The 27,468-nt window shown below is 40.3% G+C and overlaps 1 protein-coding gene across 2 annotated transcripts in view; it reads left to right on the forward strand.

Annotated features, from left to right (window-relative positions):
- Window positions 1-27,148, forward strand: part of LOC130174955 (kelch domain-containing protein 8B-like) — a 163,413-nt gene extending 136,265 nt beyond the window's left edge. For both annotated transcript variants that reach the window (XM_056385208.1, XM_056385207.1), the window contains 2 exons: window positions 8,933-9,034; window positions 17,661-27,148. In XM_056385208.1, the coding sequence (XP_056241183.1) occupies window positions 8,933-9,034; window positions 17,661-17,857 (299 nt within the window). In that variant the 3' untranslated portion in view covers window positions 17,858-27,148. The remainder of the gene's footprint in view (window positions 1-8,932; window positions 9,035-17,660) is intronic.
- Window positions 27,149-27,468: the final 320 nt, after the last annotated feature.

The raw sequence follows: 27,468 nt of genomic DNA on the forward strand, positions 1-27,468 counted from the left end.
AAGTTTTCTAAGTCCTGTAGGGTGTATTGCTTCTCCTGATTGCTTTGCGCATCCTCTCAATCCTCGTAAGACATGCGGATTAGTGCATCGATCCTTATAATCGATTGTAGGGTGCTATTAAACAAACCTGCATTGCAGAGACTGCCTCAGGTTGTACATTTATGTGTGTGTGTGTGTGTGTATCCCTGTGAGTGGATGTGATTATATGTCTGTCCAGGATGCAAATCCAGTTGAAGAGAAGAGGCAAATAAATACTCACTTATCAGAGAGCCAGATAAAGAAAAGAGGGGGGAGAGACTTTTAGAGGCTTTATGTTGCACTAGCAGATCCAGCAGAAAACCTAGTTAAGCGAGGAAAGAACAGGAAAGACAACAACAGTTTTGTCGGCTTTTTATAGCAGCATGTAATGTGTGATTCAGCAGAGCATTAAAAAGACCTGCTGAGAGATGGCGAGTAGCTGGTGGGTTTAACAGTATAGAGCAATGGAACAATATGTTTTTTAGTTCCTTTGGGTAGAAACTGATCTTTTTTTTTTTTTTCTGAATTACGATCCTCTACCTGTACCTAACGGATGATTGGTCCATTTTACAGCATCTGCATGATTTCTCTTCATTGAAGAAACTTAAAGTGATAGCTTGGGTTATTTGACGTGGGGTTGTGTGACCTGCAGTAGATTCAGATTCAGCAACCTCCCAGTTTGTAGAAACAGCCGAGAGCACCGTCACAGAATCTGTGTGACGTGCTGCTGTGGGTGGGGCCATCCACTAAAAGTGTTTTAGCCACTTTAAAAATGCCCACAGAAAAAAAGCGAATATCGGTTGAAGCGTACACTTTATTTTCGAATATTTTCACTGGCCTTCAAACTGCACTTTTCTTTGGAACTACAGTTTATGAACCGTTGTACTACTGTACTACTACGCACAAGCACACCTGCGACACGCAGTGTATTACTCCGCAGATTAGCTGTTTGAGTCAGACAGAGATAAGCAGTGGTCTTGTGCGTAGGGATACGGTAGTTTAACGGTTAAAAAATGTAGTTCCGAAGGGAAGGGCTGTTTGACGGCGAGATAGAGCAGCGAAAATATATTTTTTAAAGTTTTTCTGCTGACCCCATCCATCCCCTCACTGAACATGTGCACAGCTCCTGCACACACTCGCAAATACGTACATGCACTGGCACACTCAGACATGCAAGTTCAATTATTACTTTAGTGATCGAATTTAATGTATTAATTAGCTGAAGATTGATCGTATTTAGTTGATTGATGAATTATGTTAGATCATTTCCAGGAGATGTTTTTGTTTGCTATGTTTTCTAGTTTTGTTTCACTCTCTCTCTCTCTCTGAGGTGATATCCGGGGATCAGCACTGTCATTAAAGCACGCCCCTGAGAGTGTTGTTGATGAGATCCTGGTGTGTTCAATCAGCCTTGTTGGGGGCAATAGTGGACTGAGGAGAGGGGAGTAGGTTGGAAAGGAGCGTTTATATACTGGGTGGATGTCAGTTTGTGTTTGTCCTGGTTGTGGGGAGACTGGGAATCCAACACTAGCTGTGTGTAACATAACAATTCAGCAAAAAAAACAGAGCTCTGCCAAAGTTTGGATGCTGTGTTTCTTCCTGTTGGTTGTGTGTCTCAGTGGCTGCTGCCATCCTCAGTTAAACGAGGGCCTCCCTCACTCTAACTTGAGGCGATCTGATTGGCCTTTAACCTGCTGTATGACTGTTTGTTTGCCTGTTATAGTACATTATTTCAACAACAGATTGTCTGCATGTGGGTGTTTATCAGCCTTCAGTCTGGTTTCAGTTTGCTCGTCGTTAGCTGAATGACTGCTAGCGCCTTTAGAAGCAGCCGAAGCGTCTTTTTACATCACACTGATGAAATCTCATCCTACCTGCGCGCACCGCTCGCTGAGGATTAATCATCAGTCCTGTCAGCCAGCAGATGCAGATACACTCGACCATATGTCCACGCTGCAGACCTCGATGTAACTCAGCTGAGCATGTAGGGACAACAAAACGCTTCTGACAGTGATCAACCTCATTCTCAACACCTCAGATATATTAAGGTAATTTCTCTTCATTCTGCAACGCTTTCAGTGATGATTCACATGCTGAGATTAGTGTTTATGTCTGACTGCTGATACTGTCGTGGAATATCATAATGGTAATATATTGCGTTCTAGATAAGATGACGTGAAATTGTATCCTCATGATGTGAATCATTTTTCACTTCAGCTCGGATTTTACTTTTTCATAGATGGAATTTAGGACATTCAAGAAGGAAATTTATCTGATAATAGATACAAACTACACCTAGTAATATTCCATTATAATGGTTATCTTTATGGCAGCTTTTTTGCGAATGATAAACGTTACTTCTAGGAAAAAGGGTGCTAAGGTACTACTGACATACATGATACCTAAAGATGGAAATTGAAATGAAAATTGAATGAAACCTAAAATTGATAGAAAATATTGCTACAAATTACTAAATTTCAATGTGTGATTTAAAGGTAATTTAACCAGATCAAATCACCAACTTCCACGGGAGGTGTAAGCTGAGGTGGTAGATGTGAGGTGTAAAACTGAAATAAGATGTGGGTTTGTCATATTGGATTTATTTAGTTACAAAGAGAGCAGGGAACAGAATACATTTAGAGAATTCTATGCAAGTACAAATTTGAGGTAAATGTACTTTATTGTACGTAAGCATTTCCATTTAATACTTCTACTCCACAACAATTTTGAGGGGAATAATGTACTTTTTACTCCACTGTATTTATTCGACTGTTTTAGGCAATATTAACTTAATCAATTAAGATTTTACATAAAAAACCTATGATGAGATTAAATCACCAAACAGTAGATAAAATACTTAAGATTAGCACAACCTCAACCATCAAAAACAATACAATGCTTCTTACACATTTTTGCATCAGCAATGAATATATCCAGTTATCTAATATACAATATTATATTTCTAACAGTGGACATCTTTCTGCATTGAATACTTAAAATTTTGCTAATGTTATTTATGTACTTTTACTAAAGTAACACTTTTAATCCTTATAGAGTATTACTTTTACTTAAAGAACCTGGATACTTTCTCTGTGGCAGTGCAGTAACTGTGGATCAGCTTCCCTCGTTACTAAGTCATTTTTATCATTTCATTTTCACTGAGAAAGTATATAAAAAGGATGGTGATGTGATTTTTGTTGGGGCTTGTACCAAACAAGCTTGTTTCCTTTTACTTCTTGATGATTTATAGACCGATGATAGTCCTGTGATTTGGATATTGCACTTGGATATTTATTTTAATTGTTCACTTATAGTATGGGTTGCAATATTTGAAGTGCTGTTTTCTCAGAAATAAATAGTAAAATAGGTGTCAGATTCTGGTCTTAACAGAATTTTTTACCAAACAATTATTCTCTTTATCTATTATTATCTATCTATTATCTTAATTATTGCATTTTGGCTTTGTAGAACAGTTTACCTTAAGATTGAAGTTACTGTCACATTTCAGTCATTTGATAAGAAGGACAAAATGTCTCAAACTCCATGAGCAGCTCAGAAGTGCAGCAAACATGGGGTATTTTGGCAAACATGTCTCTGCTTTTATCAAAGAAATGAACATCTGCCAGCTGGTGTCTGGTGAGCTTGTGAATTGAGATCACTTGCAGTGTAGCTGTTTGATTTCTGCCTGAAATATTCAGGGTATTTTTGGCCCTCTATCAGAATTTGATCTCAGCGAGGGCCTGCTGCCATTATCACCTCATTTCCTTGCAACTATCTTCCCATTTCCACCTCATGATGACATTTGGAAATGGGGCGAGGTTGGGTGCAACTGTATCCCTCCATTGGGCAGATTTAATGTGTGTGTGCAGGTGTGGGTTTTGATTCACAGGTGAAGTGCTGGTGTCTGGGAGGGCGAAACGGGAGAAAGAGGAGGATTGATTCTGAGCTTTAAATAAACACACTCTCCTCTCCTCCAGCTGAGTCCACCAGACAGATATCTGCTCCACGCGTCACTCAGCTCACGCAATCTCATACACTGCCACAGACAGTGTGAGCCTAAGCGTGTGTGTGTGTGTGTGTGTGTGTGTGTGTGTGTGTGTGTGTGTGTGTGTGTGTGTGTGTGTGCGCACGCAGCCGTGGCAAGCGTTCGATCCAACGAGAATAGGAGGAATGTCGGCCAAAGTAAATTATGGCCTACTCATTCCTTTTCCCCAAAGTTTGTAGTTTGCTAGGGCAACAGAATTAATAATTTGTGCTGAAAAATTGCAGCGTTCTCTCCTCAAAGTGGCTCATTTGTCCTCTTATAGTTTAAAGCAGCAGAGACAAACGCTGCGTGCGAGTTTTCCTTTTTGTATGGGAGAATGGTTCGCTCTGCCTCTTGGTAGCTTTCTGCTTGACAGGCTTTGTGAGAGGCTGTGTGTGAGAAAGCACATGTGACAGGCTACAATGTGAGAATGCACACATGAACCTCGTCCTCTCGACACACAGCGTTTCTCTCACATACTTTAGTTTGATGCAGATGATGTGGTGCAGGACGTTTTTTCTGGACTGTAGAAACGGATTTAATATATTGAAACAGAATCCTCAGTTATAAACTCTAAAATTAGCTTGTGACGTTGAGGATATTGGAAGGCAAAGGTCTACAGCTGTTAAAAAGGAGATTAAAAGGATTAAATATAGGGACACAGTGCACACAAACTTTCTCACCTGAACACACCTTGTCAATTATTGCATGAAAATAGTGTGACTGTCAGATTGTCAGTTTCGGAATATTAAAAAATAAATAAATTGTCAGACGCAGCCCGTGACATCAGAAAGGTGTAGGGTGAGGGTGTTTCTGAAGCTGTTTGACGATCTGAAGTGAAGTTTTGTTGAACCAAACTTGCCCTTTAAACTGGAATTACACAGGGTTCTGTCCCTGGCCCACCTTTCTTCAGTTTATACACAAATGACTTACGAGAGTCATGTTGTGGAGCATGTATGCAGATGATACTATTATATATCTATTTACCCAACTATTGCAGCACTTATTGTTTTCTTAACGCTGAGCAGACTGTCAGTTTTTCTTCATGATGGTTCAGAAACATCAGAAGTTAATAAATTCAATTTAAAGATTAATGGACAATGTATTGAATATGTTTTCCCAGTAAAATATCTCAGTCTACTGTCCGATTCTCACCTGAAATTTAAGAAACATGTTAAGTGTGGTTGCAAAAGCGAAACTAACTGTACATACCGTTAGAAACTGTTCACAATTTTTTCAGCACAGAGTGGACGCTACAATGACTTGGTATCTGAGAAAGACAAAGACAGACCAACCTGTCCAGTGCTAGCTGGTTAGCATGCCAACTTCATTAGAAGAAAAATAAGTGATAGAAATGGAAGCAAAACAAAACAGTTGCTTTCCATCTCTGCAGACAGCTCTTGGTGAGTAAAGGGATGAAGCTTGATGCTGAACTTGCAAGGTGTCTTTAAGACTGGGAAGTAAACAGCTGTTAATGCTAACGTTGGGTATGTGGCAATAGCAAATAGCTCCTTTAAGTTTGAAAATGGAAAAGGTGTGGCCTCTTATCTCTACTTGAACCCAGCAGCTTGAGGCTACATAAGCCGCTGCTAGCATTACACACACCTGAATCTCGGACTGAACTGTTGGTGGTAGAGTTGCTTTGTCGGTAATGCAGGTGCCAGGTTTCGCATGAAACTAAAATTATGTTATCTCTGGTACTGATGCGTCAATTTCAACACACACTTATCAGTCAATCAGTGGAGCGCTGCAGAGGCTGAACTGAATCCAGAGATAGCTGAGACACTGAGACAACAACGAAGCCATGGCTGTTACTGCCAGTTAATCTGCAGACGCAAGAAGAGAAAAACAGTAAAAGTTAGGAGCTTCCATGCCTGTTTGAAAGCTCAACTCCTCACTCCTCTCTTCCCGTATATCTGGTCTATATTTGCATGTTATCTGGCCTTTCCATTTTTCACGGCTGAATAGCTGATCTGTTGCAGTGAGCATATCTATTAGTGAGCTGCTGGTGGCTCTGCCTGCACCTCCTCTGAGTCAGAGATTACCATTTAGCTGCTCTGCAACTCTGCCATTACTTCTCTCACAGCCAGCACTACGGCAGCACTGCAACACATTTGTATTATCAGTCTCTCCTCTCCTCTCCTTAAGCCTTTCATTGTTTACAGAAAATCAAATTTACTAAACGTATCTCACTGCTGGACACGAGAAACATCTTTGAAAATCGGTTGATTCCTTCATTTCTTCAGAGCCTATTTTTTCCCATCCTCTTCTCCTCTGCAGTTATTGCTAACTAAGAGAAATGAGAAAACAAATTTTTCCACCGGAGTGATGTTTTCTTTTAACTCCCTTGGGTAGTGATGCGAAGGGAATTTTAACAACGGTTCAGAAATTCCCGCGAACAGAAAAGTATCAGGAACATGTATGCGTGAAAGTCCAGAGAACAACAGCACCTGCCTTTTAACGACTTCAACAATTGTTCAACAAATTTTACACTCAGCTCTCTCTATAGCCTCAGTTGTGCTCACTGTTGGCAAAGTTTTAATTGGCAGTCTGTTTCCTCAGTGCTGGGAGACTTGGCTGCAGTAGAAGTACACTCATAAACGCCATTCTGTCAGGTGAGATAACGTCTCTCTGGCGACCCATTTAGAGGACAATGTGAAACTAAGCTTATTGTGTTATCAAATGACATTTAATTTGTTTACCCATCCATTTATCCTCTGATCAATACCTATACAATACATCCGCTATGAAGCTGCTTACCCCAGGCAGTGCAGCCGTGGTGGGAGGGCGAGCAGCGCAGAATGTCTTCCATCTCTGTCCTCAAGTGCTGTATGTTCCAGTAACACTCCCACAGGCAGGCGACCAGGTCAGTGCGGGGGAGTAGCAACTTGACTGAACTCATCGCCCCTTCAGAGAGAGTGATACATTCACCCTGAGGAGCTTGTATTTACTTTTTGGTCACCTTGAAAAACTCATGACCGTATGTGAGGGTTAGAACGAGGATCAGCTGGTAGAGAACTCCGCGGTGCTGCTTGACCTAAATCTGATACAAGTCCTGCAGCTGATGCATGCACCTGGTGGTCAGTGTTGCTAGTGTTGTGTCCCTTGGGACGGGAAGGGGAGTCTGGACTGAAATATCTCACCAACCATTGGATGATGGATTGGTATGAAATATTGTCCAGATATTCTTGTTCAGCTCAGAGTGAATGGTAACAGTCAGGATCCCCTGACTTTTATGCTTGTGCCATCATCTGCTCAAAATTTTAATTCATTTTTCTTTTGTATCCCATAAGCTACTCATTTATTTATTTTTATTGGTTTCTGTTTGTCTTTTATTCTTCTTTTCTTTTCTCTCCCCTCCCTTGGTGTTTCATGACCTGAGTAAGGTGTGGGGTGGGAGAGGTGTGTGTGTGTGGGGGGCGGTTTTACTCTGTAATAGCAGCTGTAACAGAATCATGTGTCTTAGTGATAACTATTGCTACCTATGCAGCTTTACTGGATGCACTTAAGTAATTACTTATAAGAACATCATTTGTAATTAAAAATGTTTCAGGTCAACTGCATAGAACTGATCTTTCCACAAATAAAGATAAAAAGTATTAATTTAAACATTCATTTTTAATTTTTAATACCCACAAAAATAGTGGTAATTTAACAGAGTGCAGCATTACGCTCCTATAACACTGTCAGACTCACAGTGGATAGTGGAAAAAAGTAAGTCAATAAATTGTTGAAGCAGAACCAGAGAAATTGTCTTTTATTTCATGCATTCTTCTTCCTTTACCCAAAAATGAAACTCAGCTGTTCCTGCTGGAGATTAGGGATTTCAAAATCCTATCTTTGCCCAAACCAAATGGTGCACAATGACAATGTCACAAAAATACAATTTCAGACCACAGTCCCCAGTAATGGGTACTTACCATGTGATCTAGGAAGTGTCAAGGAAGAATGTCAGCTTTTACATTTTTCAGGACAAATGTTGACAAAGTTTCCAAAAACTCTCACAAAGTGCTTTTTTTCATAGTTTGACTTTTTGGTAAATATGCACATTCCCTTTCTTGCCAGGGGTTAGGTGAAAAGGTCAATAGCACTCCCATGGCTATACGCTAAATATCAAGCTAGAGCCTAGCTTAGCATAAAGACTGGAAACACAGGGAAGTGAATTAGACATATTGTGTTAAATAGTGAGCTTTATAGGTGCTCCTAGACACATTTTCTTTTCTAATCTTAGAGAGGACCAGGCTAGCTTTTTCTAGCGTTTATGCTAGGCTAAGGTAATTACCTGCTGAATCTAGCCTTATATCTAGCATATAGACATGACAATGGTACTGATCTTCTCATCTAAGTCTTTTCAAGGAGAAAAAAATAAGTGTATTTCTTCAAATGTTGAATAATTCCTTTAAGACGTGAATTGACTATATAAAATAAACAAAAGCCAATTTCAATTATGTGAAGCAATCCCAGTCCTCTGCTTGGCTTCCCTCTTATTTACAATTTGAATGCCTTTCATATACAACCCATTTTGGATGTGCGCCATTTAAAATGAACAATTAGCCTGAATAAAGCTGTTTTGCATGAACTGCTTTAGACCATTCAGACCACAGTGCTTTTAGACCATGATGTGCCTGCAACTTTGCGACAACAGTTTAGGGAAAGACCATCCTTGAGTGATGACAGTGATCCAGGCCTTACTTCACTAATGTTCTGGTGGCTGAATGAGCGTAAGTACAGCAGTAAATTAATGTCCGTGGTTCTGGAACGAACAAACAACAATCACATATCGGTGTAATATTTGAGTGTTCACATACTTTTGGCTATTTATTTAAAATACTTTGGGGATGAGAGACTTCTGTTTTCTGTTGTGGTTGACTGTCTTCTCACCTCCGCCAGGTGTGTGGATCAAACCCAGCCGAACGTCCAGGATGAGGGAGAAGAGGGCTGACTTTGTGGCAGGATGCCTTGGAGGACGGGTCATCGCAGCTGGTGGTCTAGGTCAGCACCTCCATTATTTTGCCCCTCTGTGTTCTTCCCTGTCAATTAAATACAGCGCTGTGCTTTGCCCCAAGAATGAAGGAAAGAGAGGTTTATTGACAATACATACCTTACAAAGGCCTTACCCCAGTGCTTTTAAAGTATTTATTTATCCATAGAAAGTAAATGATTCTGTATGTTTTGTAGGAATATAATATTATAATGTTCTTGTGTCAGTTAAATAAAATTTGTAGTGATAATGAACATGATATATCAGAGAAATCCCATCAGTGTTCAGGTTTGGTGTTTCACCTCACCTGGAGTACAACACAGCAATGTGCCTGATACTTTCTGCAATGTGTGATTTGAAAGACGCAAAGCTTCAAAATAATACGTATTATTAGGCTCATTATACTATACCTGTTGGTCTTCGAGGTAACCTCCCTCCTAAATACAACTTTATGCTCTTCATGAATATTCATGCAACACAAACTCTAGTATCAGATTTTGAAACCATATTTAAGGATCCCTTCAACAGGCTTTGGGTTACTTTACAGTTTCTGTATTACAGTTGTATGATCATCAGTTTTCCCTCGAAATTGACCCTGGCCTTAAAGGTTGTAGCCATCTGTTGAGAATCTCTCGTCTTTCATTATCCTCCCTGTGCCTGGTTAACACCCACGTCTCCACCTCCATCTGTTTGAAATTTCTAGTCTCCAAGCCAAAGCAGGAGCCATTTTCTGACTTGATAACACAGAGAAGACATCATGCAAATGTTCACAGGCCAAGTAACCCTAAATTGATCTTCATGTGTAAAATAGGTGGTTTGTCACTTTAAACCAGAGGCGGAAAATGTAAAATCACCCATTCCTCTTTTGTTTTTATAATGACACTCGTTGAAAAATCTGAAGCAAATGCTGTAAAATCATTACCTGGTAAAAAGGTGGTCGTTCCTACCAAATTACTGTGGTAATTACTACTTCACTGTTGCTAAGTAACCCAAAATTCCATTTTCTCCTTGACTGAGCTGCACTTGTAAGTTCAGTATGAAGAGGGGCTGAGCAATGCTACAGATTAATCAGAGGTCAGCGTTTTTCCTTGATGACGTGCTTGTTAAGCAGATATTGACTCACTTGTTTGTGCATCTGCATGCATCAGCAAGATTACACACACACACACACACACACACACACACACACACACACACACACACACACACACACACACACACACATTGTATATACACACACAAGCTGGTGTTAACCCCAGAGGTACAGAATGAAATCTATTGAGATTCAAATGCCATAAATTGTTGCAAGCACAGCCCGTGCTGAATGGGAATTATTTTGCAATTACATCTCAATCACAGTTCATAGATAGAATGGTACTTTGCATCATATTTGAGCTATTGTAGAAACTAGCTGCTTTTAGCATCTTCTAGATTGTTAATTTGTATGTAATTGTGCTTGTGAACTTGTGTCTGTTTTCACATATAGAGGAGCTAAAACCCCAGAGAGTTCATTTCCACCATGTTTATGTCCCTCCACGATGAGAAAGAGAAGCAAAGACCTACTGTGTAACAATAATCAACAGGTTGCAGGGAAAGACACTAGCCTAAACAATCAGTGCATAATGCATGAGGTAGAGGCCAGCAGTTATCTCAACTATGGTCTTATTTATTTAAGGTACACTCAGTTGCATTACTGACATTGAAGAGGTGATTAAAAAGGCTACACCTTGAAATAGTTTTCAATTGGTTGAAACTCAGTTATTATATTGTTTTGAACACATTCCCATGTAGGTTTTATACACTTTAGCAGCTTTTCTCTGTCAAGACCTCAGAGTATTAATCAATAATGCGTCCTGACATCTGTTAAGAGTGTGTGTGTGTGTGTTTGTGTGTGAGAGAGAGGGGATAGAAAAAGAGAAAATGCCAATCTTGTCTGGTTTATGGCACATTTCCAATCTTTTTGATTCGGAAAATAAAACAGTGATAATACACCTTCAAAGACCAAAGAACATCTATATTGCAGTTACAGGCCTGTATGTGTATGCATATATTTATAGTTTTATAGTATATATTGACTCGATTAAAATGCAGAATTGTTCTGTTCTGTATAATCTTTGTAGGTGTGAAATTAGCTGCTTTCCATTGGGCTGATGATTCTGCTCACAACTGGTTCAAATCATATCCCTAGAAGGTCGATTGATAATAGTGTCCCACCAGGATCAATGCTAGCACCTCAATTATTTACTCTACACAAAAAAATATCAGTCGCTATGCAGATGATAATCTCTTGTATGCTGCTGTATTTGTTGTATTTGGCTCTACCACAAACCGGGTACTACAGTTCAGTCTGCTTTACAAACATCTGTTACGAATATGTTCCTACTCTGATCTATGACCTCAGTGGAAAACTATTTGATGCAGTACAGCATTGTAAACACTCAGGAAATTTGTTCTCAGATTCTCCTACAAAACTCATGTTGAACACAAAAACAAAAGATTCAGAGTTGGATTTTTACACCAGAATTTAAAAAAATATTATATATATATATTCCGCTGAACTGTCTACATTAGATATTTTATGTATGGATATATTCTGTACGCTCATGCTGCTGCCATTACCCTTAAATCATTTTACACCATTCAACACATGTACAACAATTCAATGTGCAAATTAAAAGAAGGCATCAGCATACTTGTGCTTTAATGCATAAGGCTTTGTAATCTAAGTTGCAGAGATATTTGACTTCCTTAGATCAGGTCAAACAACAATCACGACACTAGATCACAGAACAGAGTAGCTTTAAAGTTTGTTATACCAACTCTGAACTGCTCGAGACAAAGTTAGACGTTCATTCCTCTGCAGGACTTTGATGTTCTACTTGCTGATATTTTAAATAACATTTAGATTTAGATTTAGATAGCTTTAATCAGTAGCTGTGTTTTGTGTCACTGCACATGGGATATACAGTGCTGTGCAAAAGTTTTAGGGATTGAAGGGAGATTTTTATCAGTCGCACAACACCATCATGGAGGCTGATCGGTTCCAAATTAAATCTGCAGCATGAAAATGAGCCCAAACAAACAGCTAGACTCATAAGAAGAAGAACACAACAAGAAGAACAAGAAGTCCTGCAGCAGATGGTCTGTCCCCCACAGAGTCCTAATCTCAGCATCACAGAGTCAGTCTGGGATCACATGAAGAGACAGAAGAAACTGAGACAGCCTGAATCCACAGAAAAACTGTGGCAGGTTCTCCATGTTGCTTGGAAACATTTTCTGTTTACTGCACTCTGTACAAAACTATTAATGGCAAGATTTTTGCACGGCATCCTCACTGCACAGCATTTTATATTATTTTTAGTGCCTAAAACCTCTGCACAGTACTGGTTGTCCTCAGGACTCTTGCAAAAGAAATCCTGATCTCAGCGAGACTTCATAAATAAATAAGGTGTACCTTAACTCAAGTAAACCTACCATTATAAAAAAAAAAAAATGTAAAAAGTTCAGAGTTCAATGTGGATTCCTTTTAATAATAAAAAATTACCTTAAAGTGAAAAACCTTGAACAGGCCAGCTGATTTCTCTCTGCTTGGTGAGTCACTGCTGCATGATGGTGAAGGTTGATGCTCTGTTTGTTGTGGGACTGTGAAATATTAAGATTTAAGGAGTTGTGTAGAAAAACAAATCCAAGGTACTTTTTTCTTATAAAAGCTTTAATTTTCCTCATGTTCATCATCTTTTCAACATCTTTAGTGGTGAAATATGTGGTAATAAAATGGAAGCTTATTCAACACAACGAGAAATGATAATGTGTGTGGGGAAATGAACTGTTTTGAGAACTGCATTTGGAGTGGTGAGAATGATGTTTCTCATGTGAGAATTGTATCGAAGTGAAAAAACTAAAATACAGTTAACATACATCAGTGCTGCCTCTGTGCATTGTTGGCTCAGATAGATATCACCACATTCCAGTAAAAAATCAGTTGGCTTGTTCACAGCAATTTGTTATTAACCTAACAAGCTGGCTGTAGTAAACACAAACTGGCGGTGGATGGACTGTCCTCCGCGACCTGTCTGCCCTGCTGTCCTCCCTCCTTCTGTGAGGAGGAGCTGACTACAGACAATGATTTTAACAGTGATTATAAACAAGTGAATTAATGTCAAAATGCCACTGAGCTACATTAAAGACGAGAAGTGGCACAGGAGAGGGGCAACAAGTGTTAACAGGGACAGTGAGGAAAATTACGACTGGGTTTTTTTAAGTTCAATAAATAATTATCTGAACCAATCAGTGGTGAAATCCAACAAGCAGTAAACAGGCAACCAGTTGATGAAAGCTGTGTTGAAACTCAACCTCCCTGTCTGCACTGAAAGCTCCTGCAGCAGCAGCAGCAGCAGCAGCAGCAGCACAACCACCCTGAGCGGCAGCTTGCCTGTGCCTGTGCAGAGGTCAACCTCCGACTGTTGATCCACAACCAGCAGACAGCTGGGACAGAGCAGCGGCTGACATGTCCTGAACTCTTGTAGAGCTCAGTATGATGGTGTGGAGGAGAGCCGGCTGTGTCCAATCTTTTAGTCTCTAACCAGAGCTACCTCTTCCCATGCAGCTGTGAATCACAATGATGATGATGTTGAGCGGCACTGGCAGCTTACATATTTTATACCAAACATTAGTTAGAAAGAAAGTGAACAAGGATAAGCGCTGCACTCTGTGGCTGCTGTGTGCTGCCCGCTCAGATATAAGTGCTGGAAAGAGGGCGTGTAATGACACTGTTTACAGCGCAGATCAAACACTACCACAAGCTCCGCTGCAGGTCTGTTGGGGCTTCCGTTTGACCTAAAGTGCTGTTGTCTCACTGTCTGAAAACAGAAGCAGCAGCAGGTCAGAGAGAGGTGAAGAGAAACACTTGAACGCTTCAGGATGGGTAACGGAAAAACATCAGATGGAAACAGCAGAGGATGAAAATAATACAGATGCATGAAATTTTGTCTAGGACTTTTTGTATTTTGAAACACATAAAACACAATAATGTTGGGGAGGTTTGTGATGAGTTATCATCACTCCCCTGTGCTGAGCTTGTTCATGTCTCTGTTTTGAAATTGTTCTAATAAATTAGGCCAGACTCTTTAGCCAAAAGTGAGTCAGTTCTGATGACTTCAAATCAAATATAAAAGGAGGTTACGTGATGGAAGCTGTTGTGTCATTTTCTAATTGTGTCTCAGAGGTGTCAGCTGCTCTTCTCTCTGAAGAAAATTAAAACTGTGCGAACCACGATGACGACAGGAACCCTTGTGTAACACGCTTTAGTCTTGGGGGGGGGGGTCGTTAAGGATTGTTGTACCTGGGCTTATTGTGATTGTTAGCAGTACATCAAAAGCTGTTATTGACATGACGAAAAATATTTTCTGACGACCTATTTTTCACGACGAAAACAAGACTAAAGGTAAATAAAAACTAACCTCTGAAAACAAGAACTATGGGAAAAAAATGACACTAACAAAGTATAACACTAGGTTTACACCCAACAGATGCACAGACATGTCTAGGTTAAAACCCAGTATAAGGCTGGACTGCAAATGGTCAATGTGTGAAACTGAGGATGTAGTTGGAAACTTGTGGAGCCGTTAAACTCTTTATCCGTTTGTTTCTCTCCTAATCTCTGAGTTCACATACACAGTGTTTTGGTTCAGCTGAATTCACAATAACACTGTTCTCATTTACATCTTTTTCTGTTTGTTGTCTGTCGGACTAAGTATGAAATATTGATTGAAATGCTACACAATAAATGCTACATGTTAACTTCCGAGTTGCTGCTAAAATATTAATTTTATAACAACTACTTAACTTTACTTAACTTAACACAGTCCAAAACCAAACTGAGAAAGACAGACAGAGAGAGAGGGAGAGAGAGAGGGAGAGAGAGAGAGAGACCACCATCTTGCGATGGGAAGGGCCAGGCCATCGGGAAGAACCTGAAAAGAATGAAGCAGGGACAAACCAAAACAAAAACTGTCATGTTGCCCGGGGGTTGTCACACTGTGGTCTTTTTAATAATCTAACACCGTTAAATAGTGGATTTCATTACTCATCCCTGCAGATGAGCAAGGTTAAGAGCGATAAAGTAAAAGATGAGAAAATAGAAAAGAGCAGAATAAGAGAGAGGCAGGGAAAATGAATCTAATAAAGGAAGACAAAAGGATGCAAAGGAGATCGAGCAAGGAAGGAAGTAAAGAGAGAAAAGAGGGAGGAGGAGAGGAGCGGCTTGTGAATTGACATGACGTCTGTGGGCCGAGAATCAAAGCAGCGACAGGAAGCCTTTGAGCACCGTGTGTGTGTGTGTGTGTGTGTGTCAGTCATGGGTGTGGATACATTATGTGTGTCTTCATAAAAAAGGAGAAAGGAGCCGAGGCCTGAGCAGGCTCAGATTGCTTTGAAAAGGCCGACTCGGCACCGCCACTTTGTTTTTCCAACAAAATGATGATAATAGTCTTCCTGAGACAGACAGATGCACACACACACACACACACACACACACACACACACACACACACACACACACACTCACCAGTCCATATCATTTGGGGACTCGCTGTGATGTAGGTCTCCATGGAAACGGCAACAACTTAGTGCTGGCTGATGTATAATGACAGTGAGCGTTGCGCCTGAGGTGAAAGAGAGGGGCTGAGTGGGGGAGGGCGAGAGAAAAAAAGATCAGAGCAGAGAAGAAACCTGGTGAGACTTAACATGTCGTAGATGGAATTAAAGCTATATTCTTAAATAAACTGTCTGGCTTTGTAGTTTTAAACTTAGTGTAAGTGTGTTGCAAACCGTCTTGGTCTGAGCCGCTCCTGGAGCACATGCTGAACCCAGAAATGTACATGAAATGAATATCCAGCATTAGCATATAAATTCATCTTTGTCTCGCTGCTTTGCATTTTTAAATTGTGTGAAAGAACAAATATTTCAGCCTTCAGCCAGAGTTAATGAGCAGCTTTTACATTAAGTTGTGCTAAACATCCAGGTTTAAAAAAAATGTATTTATTATTTTATTATTTATTCATTAACCTTTACAGACATTTTGGCTTTGATAAATGTGGGAGCAGCAATAATGAGACGCAGAAGAGAAATATGGAAACTCAAAACATCTATTGTACTGATGGATGAATGATCATTTATTGATGTCAATATTGACACCATTTTATTTCTGGTAGTAGAGCAAATTGAGACTTTCTTCAGTTAAAACAGCATTCATTGATTATTTCTTTTTTTTTTTGCTGCTTGGTGGCAGCACAACAAGATGGCTGTGGCTTTGTGCTGGGGCTTGACCTTTCTGACAACATTCACCTACTACTATATATCTGTGGAAAAATTTAAGCACACTTACTATTACACTAACTGTTTCTAAGTTGTACTTGTTTGTTGTCTCCTCTGTGTTTTTGTTTCCAGCTCTGTGTTGTGTTTTCACTGATGCTTTTACACAAATGAAGTTCCAAAAGGATAAATAAAGTAATTTTGAGTTTGAGTTTGAGTTTGAACATTGGCACCTGCTGCAGCGTGATGACCCTGACACAGATGGGAAGCATCGTGCTGCAACATGCCAACAGAACCAGGACCACGGGACAACGTACAGACATTAAATGGCCCATATTTTACACCTTAACTTTGTTTTATTTGAAGTGTTGATCCATAAGAAGATATGTTTTTGGTTTTAAGAACCAAAAACTATCTCAATATAGTTCTACATCTCCTCTCTCAGGCTTCTCTCTGGAGCTCTAGCAACAACAGGTTGGTGAGTTTTCTCACTGATCAATAAAAATATACCAGATTACAGGTAGAGAAACCAAATCCTGAAAAGCTGCATGGTAGGTCCAGGTGGGCTGGGCTTTTGGGCTGAGGATGGTGATTGCTTTGTTGTGACATCACAAAGTTACAGAAGTCCTGACGGCCCGTTTTAAGGCTCAGTTTCTGAATACAGGCTGTGTGCATTTCTCTGTGGACTGAGCACTTTGATACTTTCACAGTATTAATATAGAACCTAAACCTGCTTGATAGTCAAAAAAGAAATGGAACCTAGTGTGAACATCGTGTGAACACCCACCACTCAAAGTTGATTTCTCAGCTCCTCTCCAGAGCTGTGGCTCGCTAGGCAAAATCTTCTTTGCCATTCTCTTTGTAACAACACGAATGTGGGTTGTGTAGCTGTTTATGTTTTTCAACCACAACAAGTATTCTTTCTTCATCCATTGTGCACAGACGAGAGGCAGCAAGAAGCAGAGCTGCTGCGGGAGCCAGGAAATAAAAAACAGCGTTTTCTCTGGGAAAAAAACGTGTCTTTTCATGGGCAGCGAGGCTGGAAATAGAACAGTGGCGTGAAGGGTTGTGGGGTGTGCGAGTAGCCCCCTGCCGGTGTGGGGGCTGTAGATAGAAAACAAAAGGGTCGGTGGTGTTATCTTGGATTCTTTGCATGTGTGTGAATGTTTGTTTGTTTCTATATTCCTGAAAAGGAAAGAACCATATCTATCTTGTGATTTGAATTTGTATGTTTCCAGTTGTTGTCAAAGTGAATTAAGGTCCTGGCTCATACATCTGGAACACAACAGCATAACAGAACCTAACAGTTCACTTTCCATTTTGCAGGTAACGAGCCATCGCCGTTGGGCACGGTTGAGAGCTACAACCCAGTGAAGCGGCGCTGGGAGTACGTGGCACCCATGCCCACCGCACGCTGCTCCTCTGCCCTCCTGCAGATGACCAGCATGCTCTTTGTCATCGGCGGTGTTGCCCAGGGACCCAGTAATGCCGTGGAGGCTCTCTGCTTACAGGAAACAGTGTGACACATGTACACACACACACACACACACTAACACACACACTGGAATAAATGCAAACCGGCATTGATATTTTATTCATGTTTGTGCATAAACAGACAAAAACACATGAATTGGATCCACAGATCACACTTAGATACTTTTCTATCTTTATGTCCAACTCATGGATTCCTCTTGCATACTGGGATGTAAGGAGTGATTTTTCACACTTGACAAGCATTTTCAAACAGGAGCTGCAGAACCAGTTTGTGACAGAGATGGACAAATGCAAGATTAAGGACATTCAATCAGACTGCTGTGACTGGCAAGGACAGAAAACTGACAGCTTTTCTACTCTGGGGAAATCAGAGGAAGACAAAAAAAATTTGCAAAAAACAGACGCACACATACCGTGTCTGATGAAACAACACGCCTTTGAACTGTTGAGCATTTTTCAGAATAAAAGCAGGGTACTTTTCTGGATATTAAAGGAACATAGGGCCATATCTGTATCTCCTCTTTGCAGCAGTGTCGCTCTCCCCTGCTGCTGCTGCTGCGACAGCGAGCTTGGACACTTTTCTACGACCTTAGAAAACACTTTGTTTTAGACAGTGACGTTCTGGGAATGTGAATGTCTGTTTTGGTTCTTCTCCTTTGGTTGCAGTGTTGTACTGTATATGTATGAAAGTTAGCACTGCTAGCAACAGCTACCACAGTGTCAACGAGAGCTGCCCTTAACATGCGTTCACACCACAAAACAGCTCCAACAGCCACTAGTCAGAAGTCAGAACAGGTCCATCCGTAAACGTCGACTGATGTTGACCACAGTCACTGTGTTTCCTTTATTTGTAGTTGAAGAAAAGTCGATTGTGGTCGAATTCGTCGGCATCTTGCTATTTGTCGCATCTCTCCACGTCTGCTTCAACATTAGCACCACAGCAATTAATCACCAAGCTCAAATGGTCCTTCGCACTGGAGCACAGGGATGAAGTTGCTTGTGGACTGAATACAGAGTCAGTCTTACCTGCTGCTCTGAAGCATCCAGACAGATAAATAATAATCTGAACATCAGCTTCCTGACATATTATGTTCCCTCGACTTTTATGATTGATAGTTGCACATTGAATTCTTACCTCAACTTGACATCAGCTGGATGATCGATAAGAAGGGAAGAGCATCTTAAGGTGATGATACCTGTGAAACGTTTTGGAGCTATAGAGTAGGACAAAATCATACAGTACATCCGGATTATAGTTTCATTTTTATGATTGGTGTTTTGTAAGGAATTTAATCTTGACAGAGCACTGTAAGGTCTGTGAAACAACCTGTTTTGGTCTGAACCAGAGGTGTTCGGAGGTGCGCCTCCTCAGTTGGGGCAAATTATGAGGCAAAGATAATGCGTGAAGGGAAAGAGACAGGTGTGTGCTGCTGTCCTTAAAACAACAGGAAGTTAGCTATTGTAGTTTGGCCTTCTGCTCACCGTCAGCAGTTCCAGCAGCAGCATACATACATACAGCTCAAAGAGGCTTAAAGTGCTTCACAACACCTTGCTCCTGATACCAGAAATTAACATCAAATTTAAACAAAGCTCAGTCAAATCTGATCACGCAAACATGATACAAATAGGATTATGTTATTTACACTGTGTGTTGATAAGTAGTGCAGTTCAAAGTGCTTCACTGATAAGCTAAAGAGAAAATGACAAATCAAGTAAGAAAGCTGGCTAAAATCCATATTTAATTGAAAGCCAAGAAGAAGAAGTACAGTATGTTTTCAGAATGAGACGTGTTTGGATTTACCCCGAGGCATCTTTGGTTAGAAGCTTGCACATTCCAGCACATCCAGTGGCAAGCTAACATTTCCTGTAGCAGATCTGAACACGGACACCAAACTAATGTGAACTCTGACCTCCAAACTGTCAAAGAAACAAACTGTGGGATTAGTAATCCACTTACACCGGTTGTTACTGGAAAAGTAAAACGTGCTGCACAGCGCTGTTAGCTATGTTGTGTAGAAAGTAAAAATTATACTGTAAGTGAAACAGACTGAACAGGTCAGGGGCAGAGGATTATACTATGGTAATGCTTTGAGAAGAGAAGATACAAGTTGACACGTCGCCATTAGAGACCATTGTAACTGCTGTGAATCAGAGTTGATTACAGCTGCTTCAGGCCGTTCAGAGCCACCCTTCAGTCCTACAGCGGCTGAGCATTTCATAATCAAAAGACAGATGGTGGAGATTGAGTTTGTTTCAGCAGAGGTGAGGCTTTGTGTGCAAGAGTCGGGGATGAAAGATAATGGAGGGAGCTGCTCTGCAGAATGATCTGTGAAAGATTCAGTGACCTGTGGACAGCAGACGAAGGTGGGCAAGAAACAACAGGTAATAACCTGGCGCAGTGTTGGCGTGTGGTCTCTCTTGGTCTGGTCTTTGTTGTCCCTGCAGCTGTTCTGCTGACGCCTGTTCATGTTCGTAGTATTGTTTTAACGTCCACTTGAGGTCATCAGCTTCTCTTTTCACAACTGAGTCAGTCAGCACTTAGATGCTTTGGTGGCTCAGGTTGCAGTCCAGCAAAGAATTATGGGCTCCAGCCTAAATAACATCAAAAATATAGAATCTATTTATTATTTATTATTTTCCATTACAGCTAAAGCAGGTGATACAATTAGTGAAACTTATACTGAAATGTTAAGTAGTCTGAGGTCGATCTACCAGTTTAATCTCCTATTCCACACTGCCTGGAGAATCACCACAGGGCATTTGATGACTAAGTGATTGAAGGCAGAGCGAGCTACAAAATGATAAATGCACAGTAAGGAAGAAACTGCTAAATTAAAACCAGATTGGATCATCAGATCTGATTGGTCAGTTCACAGATAGTGCTCTAACACACCTCTCTCCACCTTTAGTGCATCATTTTAAGACAACATTCATCTGCTACATCCAAACTATTTTAAATAGCTGAGTAAATGTTGCAGGATGCTGATGGGATTGAACCAACACGTCTCCTAATGCAGGAAAGGAGAACAGGACAATACAGATAAGGAGGAGAGAGAGCTACCTCTGGCTTCACGAGTAAACACTGTTTCCTACACTCACACAATCGCACGTCCTTTTCACTGTCGTGCCCCACCTCTTACAGTTCTCCGGTCTGCACCCTGGCAGACCTTGTTAACAGAGTCACATATCTTTTGCTGTGACAGAGCACTGAAGCTGCCGGAGCTCAGATGAGATACCAGGTGACAGTTGGTTATTTCTGGTGCTACATTGTGTGCACCTAATTGAGTGCATTAGGTACTAGCCACACAGTCGTCACATACTGTACACACACACACACACACACACACACACACACACACACACACACACACACACACACACACACACACACACACACACAAATACACACAAATCCAAGCACAGACCTGCAAGCCTGGATGCTCGCTCACTCACTCACAGGTACGGACCATTCCATATGAGAATTTATTTTGAGGTAATTTAACCCAAATATACGCAAAAATCATCAGAGCTTTTTCACGTTTAACAACGGCGAGCTGCTGCAGGATGATGAGATTGTTATTCAACCAAAACTATAAAGTTACACATCTCACATTACACACAGACATTGGATCTATTATCTAAAAATTACATTTATAATTGTGCAGCTTTAAAGTTGCATTCATTTACATTCTTTTTTTCTGATTCATGCATTCACTGATTTCTGCCACTAGGGGGCAGAGGAACTCCATAACAAACTGAAAACAACAAGTGTTAGCAAGCAGTTGCGTATTAACTCATCCTGCAGATACAAAGAAACATTAGCATTCATTAGTACTTCTTTCCACCAGTTGTGTACAGTTTTCACTATCTTTTTGTCTCTGTTTTGGTCTCCACCACTCCATGTGAACAATATCTTATTAGCTTACTAAATGTTTGACCAGCTAGCTGCCTGCTGCTACTGGAGACAAGGTTGACAAAAACAGAATTTGCCAAAACGAAAACAATGAGCTACAAGAGGCTAAAAAACTGTAGAGCCTCAGATTTGTGTTTTAATTCTGTCTACGACAACTTTCACAAGACACAGTCATTTGATGCATCATTAATATTTAAAAAAAGAATATTAATTTGTCCAGTTTCAGCACATCATTTTTTTTTTTTGTGTGTGTGTGTGTGAGTGAGTGAGTGTGCGCAAATTTCTGACACTAAGACACACTCAGTCTATTATTGTGTGAGCCATGTGGGGGATGTACACTGTCTCCTTTTCAGGCCTCTCCGTTGCCACACTGCAGTCCCCAAGGAATTCTGGGACATTGCCAGTGCTCGCTCTCTCTTTTGGTTGTCTGGTTTCTTTTGTACTATTTTTTTTTTTTTTTTTTTTTCTCTAAACCTCTCTCTCACTCCCTCTCTGACCCTGTCACTGTCAGACTGTTTTACAGAGAAGATGCCTCATAAATCTAGACTTTCTCTTCAATAGAAAAGATTCCTCATAAATCTGTTATTCTGGCTCCTGATGTGACGTTCGACATCAGGCTGTTCACTCACTGGGATGAAACCTAATACTGCTTCTGACAGCAGGTTGAGAAACAGAACAAAAGAGCAGGATGCTTCAGTACAGGTAGCAGCTAATTACACGCTGTACTTTTTTAGCAGGCCCTGAGCAGATGATGCACAAGCATATGTAAATGTGTATGTAAATGTGTTCTTACCAGACTAGTTGAAAGCCAAAATGTATTGTGAACCTGCTTCCCATGACAACAGCATTAATATGGTTTAAATTAGCATGAGTGTCTGGGTGACATTTTTCAAACCGAGTCTAAATGAATCTGCAGAACCTGAGGCACAGGGCAATTTTATAAGCAATAAGTGCCCTAAAATCAGTCCACAGGTCTTTTAATACCCTGCAGAGCAGAGCAATGTTGGAAAAATGGAAACAAATGCACAAGTTCAACACATTTTCAGGCACGTTTTTATTATCTGGAGCAAACAGACATGACGTATATTGCCCCCCCCCCCCCCCCCCAAAAAAAAGTTGCCTTGTGTATCATTACCTCTCGAACATTTGTAGATACAGTATGTACCCTCTTGTCCAAGACGCATTCAGGGCCCTGTGTTAGTGTAGGCGCACTGTGGATGGCACACTTTGTGCCTTGATTAACAAAAATAAGGCCCGCAGACTCAGGTTCTGACGCAACAACAGGGGTGATTTCAGCACAGTGCAAGGACGGGGGCGGAAGATGCTGAATTTACACTATTTTCAGTTTTATGACTCCAATGTAGAACTGTGTCTTATTTTTGATAATGAAAAGCCTCTCTACTTTTTTTTTTTTGTGCGGAATAATTTCAACACCGTTTCCTGGGCAACAGGAAACAGTGTCAACACCCGCAGGTAGCATAAATGTGTTCCTCCTACATTAGCATACCCATGTGTTCTTGTTGTTTTTTTATTTCATATTGGGGTCTGTAGTTAGAAAAAAATATATATTAAACATCCCCTTGATTATTATTGATTAGGTGATCAGGATTAGATATAATAGTATCTCTTTTTTGTTGTTAATTGTTCATGTTTTCTTAATTCTTTTGCCCTCCAGTCGTTTGTGTTGTGGATTGAGGTTGTGAGGTGACTGATGTGTCGTGGTGTTGTCCAGACCTGAGCTGGGTTCCCTAAAGTGTTTGTCACTAGTTGTGTGTTGTTGCAAAGCTTTGCTTGGGCTCATGTTGCGGCGAATATTTTTGTAATAGAAATATATACACAAATCTGTTCATTTGCACCATGGAGGTCAGGTGAGATGCATAGGAGCACAGTTTGTGTAACACTGAGGACGAGGATGTGTGAAATCATGCTATTGAACAAATGGTTATTAATAGAAAAGGTGATGTTTAGAATGACAGGAAGGACAACAGAGATATATTTAGAACGAACAAGCTGACCTGTGCTTTATAACTTCTGTGTTTTCAGATCTAAATAGCCATCAGCAAAATTAAAAAAAAAAATACAAATGAGTTTTGACATGGAATAATTATCTTTTAATACTGTGATTGAACCAAGATGCTTCAAATAATCACCATCTCAAAACCCAGGCAGCTTGAGGACCACTGCTCTTCAATGCTGTCCACCGTTTTCCCTGCTGATTGTTAAAGTGACACTGGTTTGTACAGACATTTTGGGAAACACAAACCCAGCATCCCTCTCCTCCTCTGCTCTCTCTCTCGCTCTACCGTGCCGTTTCCCTACAGTGATCGACCTGGTGGAAACCTGGTAAACTGCTTTGTGGTCTCAGTGGATCAGTATCGCCATGTGCTCTGTGTGTGCAAATGTGATTCGGGAGGTTTTACTGAACTTGATTAAATGTTCTGAAGGTGATAAGATAGAAAACTAAACATACTGTAAGGGAGGGAGGACTCGACTCACTCAGATGCTGTGTGTGAGGAGGTGTGAGGCAAAGTGTGCGAAACACTACAAAGTTAAATATATCCTTATTTATGTTATAATGCTTTACACTTTATATTCTATCCCTATAATGACTATGTACTCATATAGTTGTAGAAACACATGTATAACCCCTGTAAGTCAAATGACAAAGACAGACCCACCCACACACAAACAAACTTCTGCCACTTCAAACTATGCACTTACCGTAAATCAAACCCATACAGCACTGACTTCAGGCTAACACTAACAACGGCTGGATCCAGATGCGACCGCAGCTGAACAGTACTGGGAACCTATATTCAAATAATATAACTATGAAAAATAGAAATGAAAAAATATCCCATATATATATAAAATTAATTTCAGTTTTACACAATGATATATTGTTTATTACAAAGAGATCATATTGACTGAGACAAATAAAATTCTGTTCCACTCAAATCCAGAAAGTTTTAGTTGCTATAATGCAGCATTGTTAGAACAATAATTTAAATGGGAGCTGAGTCTTGACCCATTTTAGGGCATAAAAATCAGGATAAAGACCACTATTTTTAAAAATCTGTGTCTTGTGAGTGCCCCAACTTTATGGAAGTGCAACACTAAATTGCTGAATTACACCTTTAAACAATCATAACAATGCGACAGACCTGTGGTCAGATCTGATCACAGGTTTATCTCTTGATATCTTGCTAAATGGCAGTAACACACATTACATTTTAAATTACACAAACATTTTCTATACAGTTCAAATTTTATCATAACATTTTACAATTTTGAAATACACATATACTCATCCACAATCACTACCTCTGAAACATGGTTATTATATAATGGAGCTTTGAGAGACCATTAGTCCACTAATCATAACCATGGTAATTTTAATTTCCTGACAAACGAGACGTGATTATGCTTCAGCTGGAGAGTTTGACATTTTGGTTAACGTGTTAATGTGTCAGAAGATTGACACCACTCTCGTGTCTCTGCATATACTATGAAGTTACAACCTGGACATGATTACCTTAATAAGTAGCTCCATCCACCTGGTACTTCTGTACAGCTGTTGCCTGGCAACCTCAGTGTTATTACGAGACTCCAGGAAGTCACCGCGATTGGCTGTTATTTGCTGAGAAATAGTAAAAGTAGTGTTCTCAAATATCTGTTATCTTTGGTGACACCTGTGGCGGCACATTAGACACACTTTAACTACAAACTCTTACACGTTCTGGCCCCGTATGGATTAAACAAAAAGACGCAAGAACGTGTTAATTTTAGAAGAGTTGGTGAGTGGATCTTCGAGCAGATATTGGAGAGAACCTTTCTTTATTCTTTGTCACCTATAGCTTCATGCTTAGTGCGCAGATGTGAGTGTGGTATTCTTTTTTTCAGAAAGGAAGCAAATTAATTAATTAAACACACATTTTGTGAACTTGCTGATTTTGACTGGGGTCATAGTAGGTTGGCCTATAAAACATATCATCATATAGAACTAGAAATGATGGTATCACCTTAAATACGTCTTCTCTGCGTCTGTTTTCAGATCCGAGCCAGCGGGTCACTGAAGTGTTAAGCATCACTCAGCAGCAAACACACATTGTGTTGTTACTCGAGCTGATGTGAGCTGCTCGTTCGGCGCCACAGATGTACAAAGTTACTACAACATAATTTATGCTCCTTGATAATCCCTCTATAAACAAACAAGATTAGGCCGCTTCCTGTTTACAGGAGGAGGAGTGTTTCCTTTTCATTACCTACTCACACAGACAAAGAGTGAAACGAGAAGGGATAACTTTTTTATTATGATTCCTATTATAACAATAATGGTAATCATAATAATAAAAACTGTTGTGGTTGTTGTCGTCACTGTAATAGATCAATATGACACTGTAGTGTTTTCTTAATGTGTTGGACGGAAGGAGGAATACAATGAGTGTATCGGGCAGTGTTAAAGAATCCAGGACAAGACGAGGGTCAATCAGAGTAGTAGGATGATGTAATGTACAAATGGAAAGGCTGCCTCCCCTCACCAAAGCCTGTCAGTCACATTGTTAGACCAAAAGACAAAAAAAAAGTATTTAAAATCATAACAAAGTTTTGATTCAGAGCAGGATATCACCGGTCCCATTAACCGCTACACAACTGCATGAATTTCCATTTTATTAATAACAATATTAAAGTGATGGTTAAGGTTACTTGATGTGGGGTTGTGTGAGATAGTTATCTTTAGTCAATGTATTACCTGCTGTAGATTCAGATCAGTTTGTTCCCAGTGATTCCAAAAGAAAGGGCTGTTTGAGGGCAAGTGGTGAAAATATTAAAAATAAAGCGTACGCTTCAACTGATATTAGTATTTTTCTGTCTGATTTTTTTGAGACGCTAAAACACTTTTTTTTTTTCTTCCGCTGACCACTGCAGTACATCACTCAGCTTCTGTGCTAGTGCTCCCGGCCGCTTCTCTAAACTGGGAGCGCGCTGATCTGAACCTACTGCAGGTAATACACTGACTGTAGATAACTATCTCGCACAAGCCCACGTCAAACAACCCGAACTGTCACTCAAATGTCATCTTGAAGGGAATACAAAAAAAAAAAAAAGAGTCTTCTCAACAATTATTCAGATTACATGCTTCGGTGCAAATAGATCCACATCAGATCCCTTCACTGACCACCTTTATGTCATATTTTGGAGTCTCGATGTGGCTGAATGTCGGTCGGGGGGGGGGGGCACACAGTATTGTACGTGTGTGCGTAGCCAGCGTCAGTGTGGCTGGCAGGCTTTGGTTTTCAGACCGAGTCGTGGCTGTGACTCCAGTGCAGTAGTTCAGTGCCTATACTAAATGTGAGGTAGTGCCTCGACTATGAATCCTGTACTATAATAAACTATTTTGACTTGCTGTCTGATTTCATATGTCCTGTGTACATTTTTTTTTTTAGGAGGAGAACGAATAAGAGCAGAGATAATGACAGGAGCAAACCGGGATCTATTTCCATGTACCTATTTCCATGCCTGTCTCTTAAGAGGTGTATCGGGAGCTTTCTTCAGAAAAATGTCACCTGATCCATTATAGATGAAGCTGACATCAAAACCCACTTCAAGCACAGCGCATGGATGGAGCACTCCTATATAGAGAGAGAAAAATCACAATGAGCATCTCTTTTCTCACAGTAGTAATAACTGGATGTATGACTCCATGGTCAGCTGCTTCTCTCTCTC

Source organism: Seriola aureovittata, chromosome 9, assembly GCF_021018895.1.
Source record: "Seriola aureovittata isolate HTS-2021-v1 ecotype China chromosome 9, ASM2101889v1, whole genome shotgun sequence".
In the NCBI taxonomy this organism is placed as follows: Eukaryota; Metazoa; Chordata; class Actinopteri; order Carangiformes; family Carangidae; genus Seriola; species Seriola aureovittata.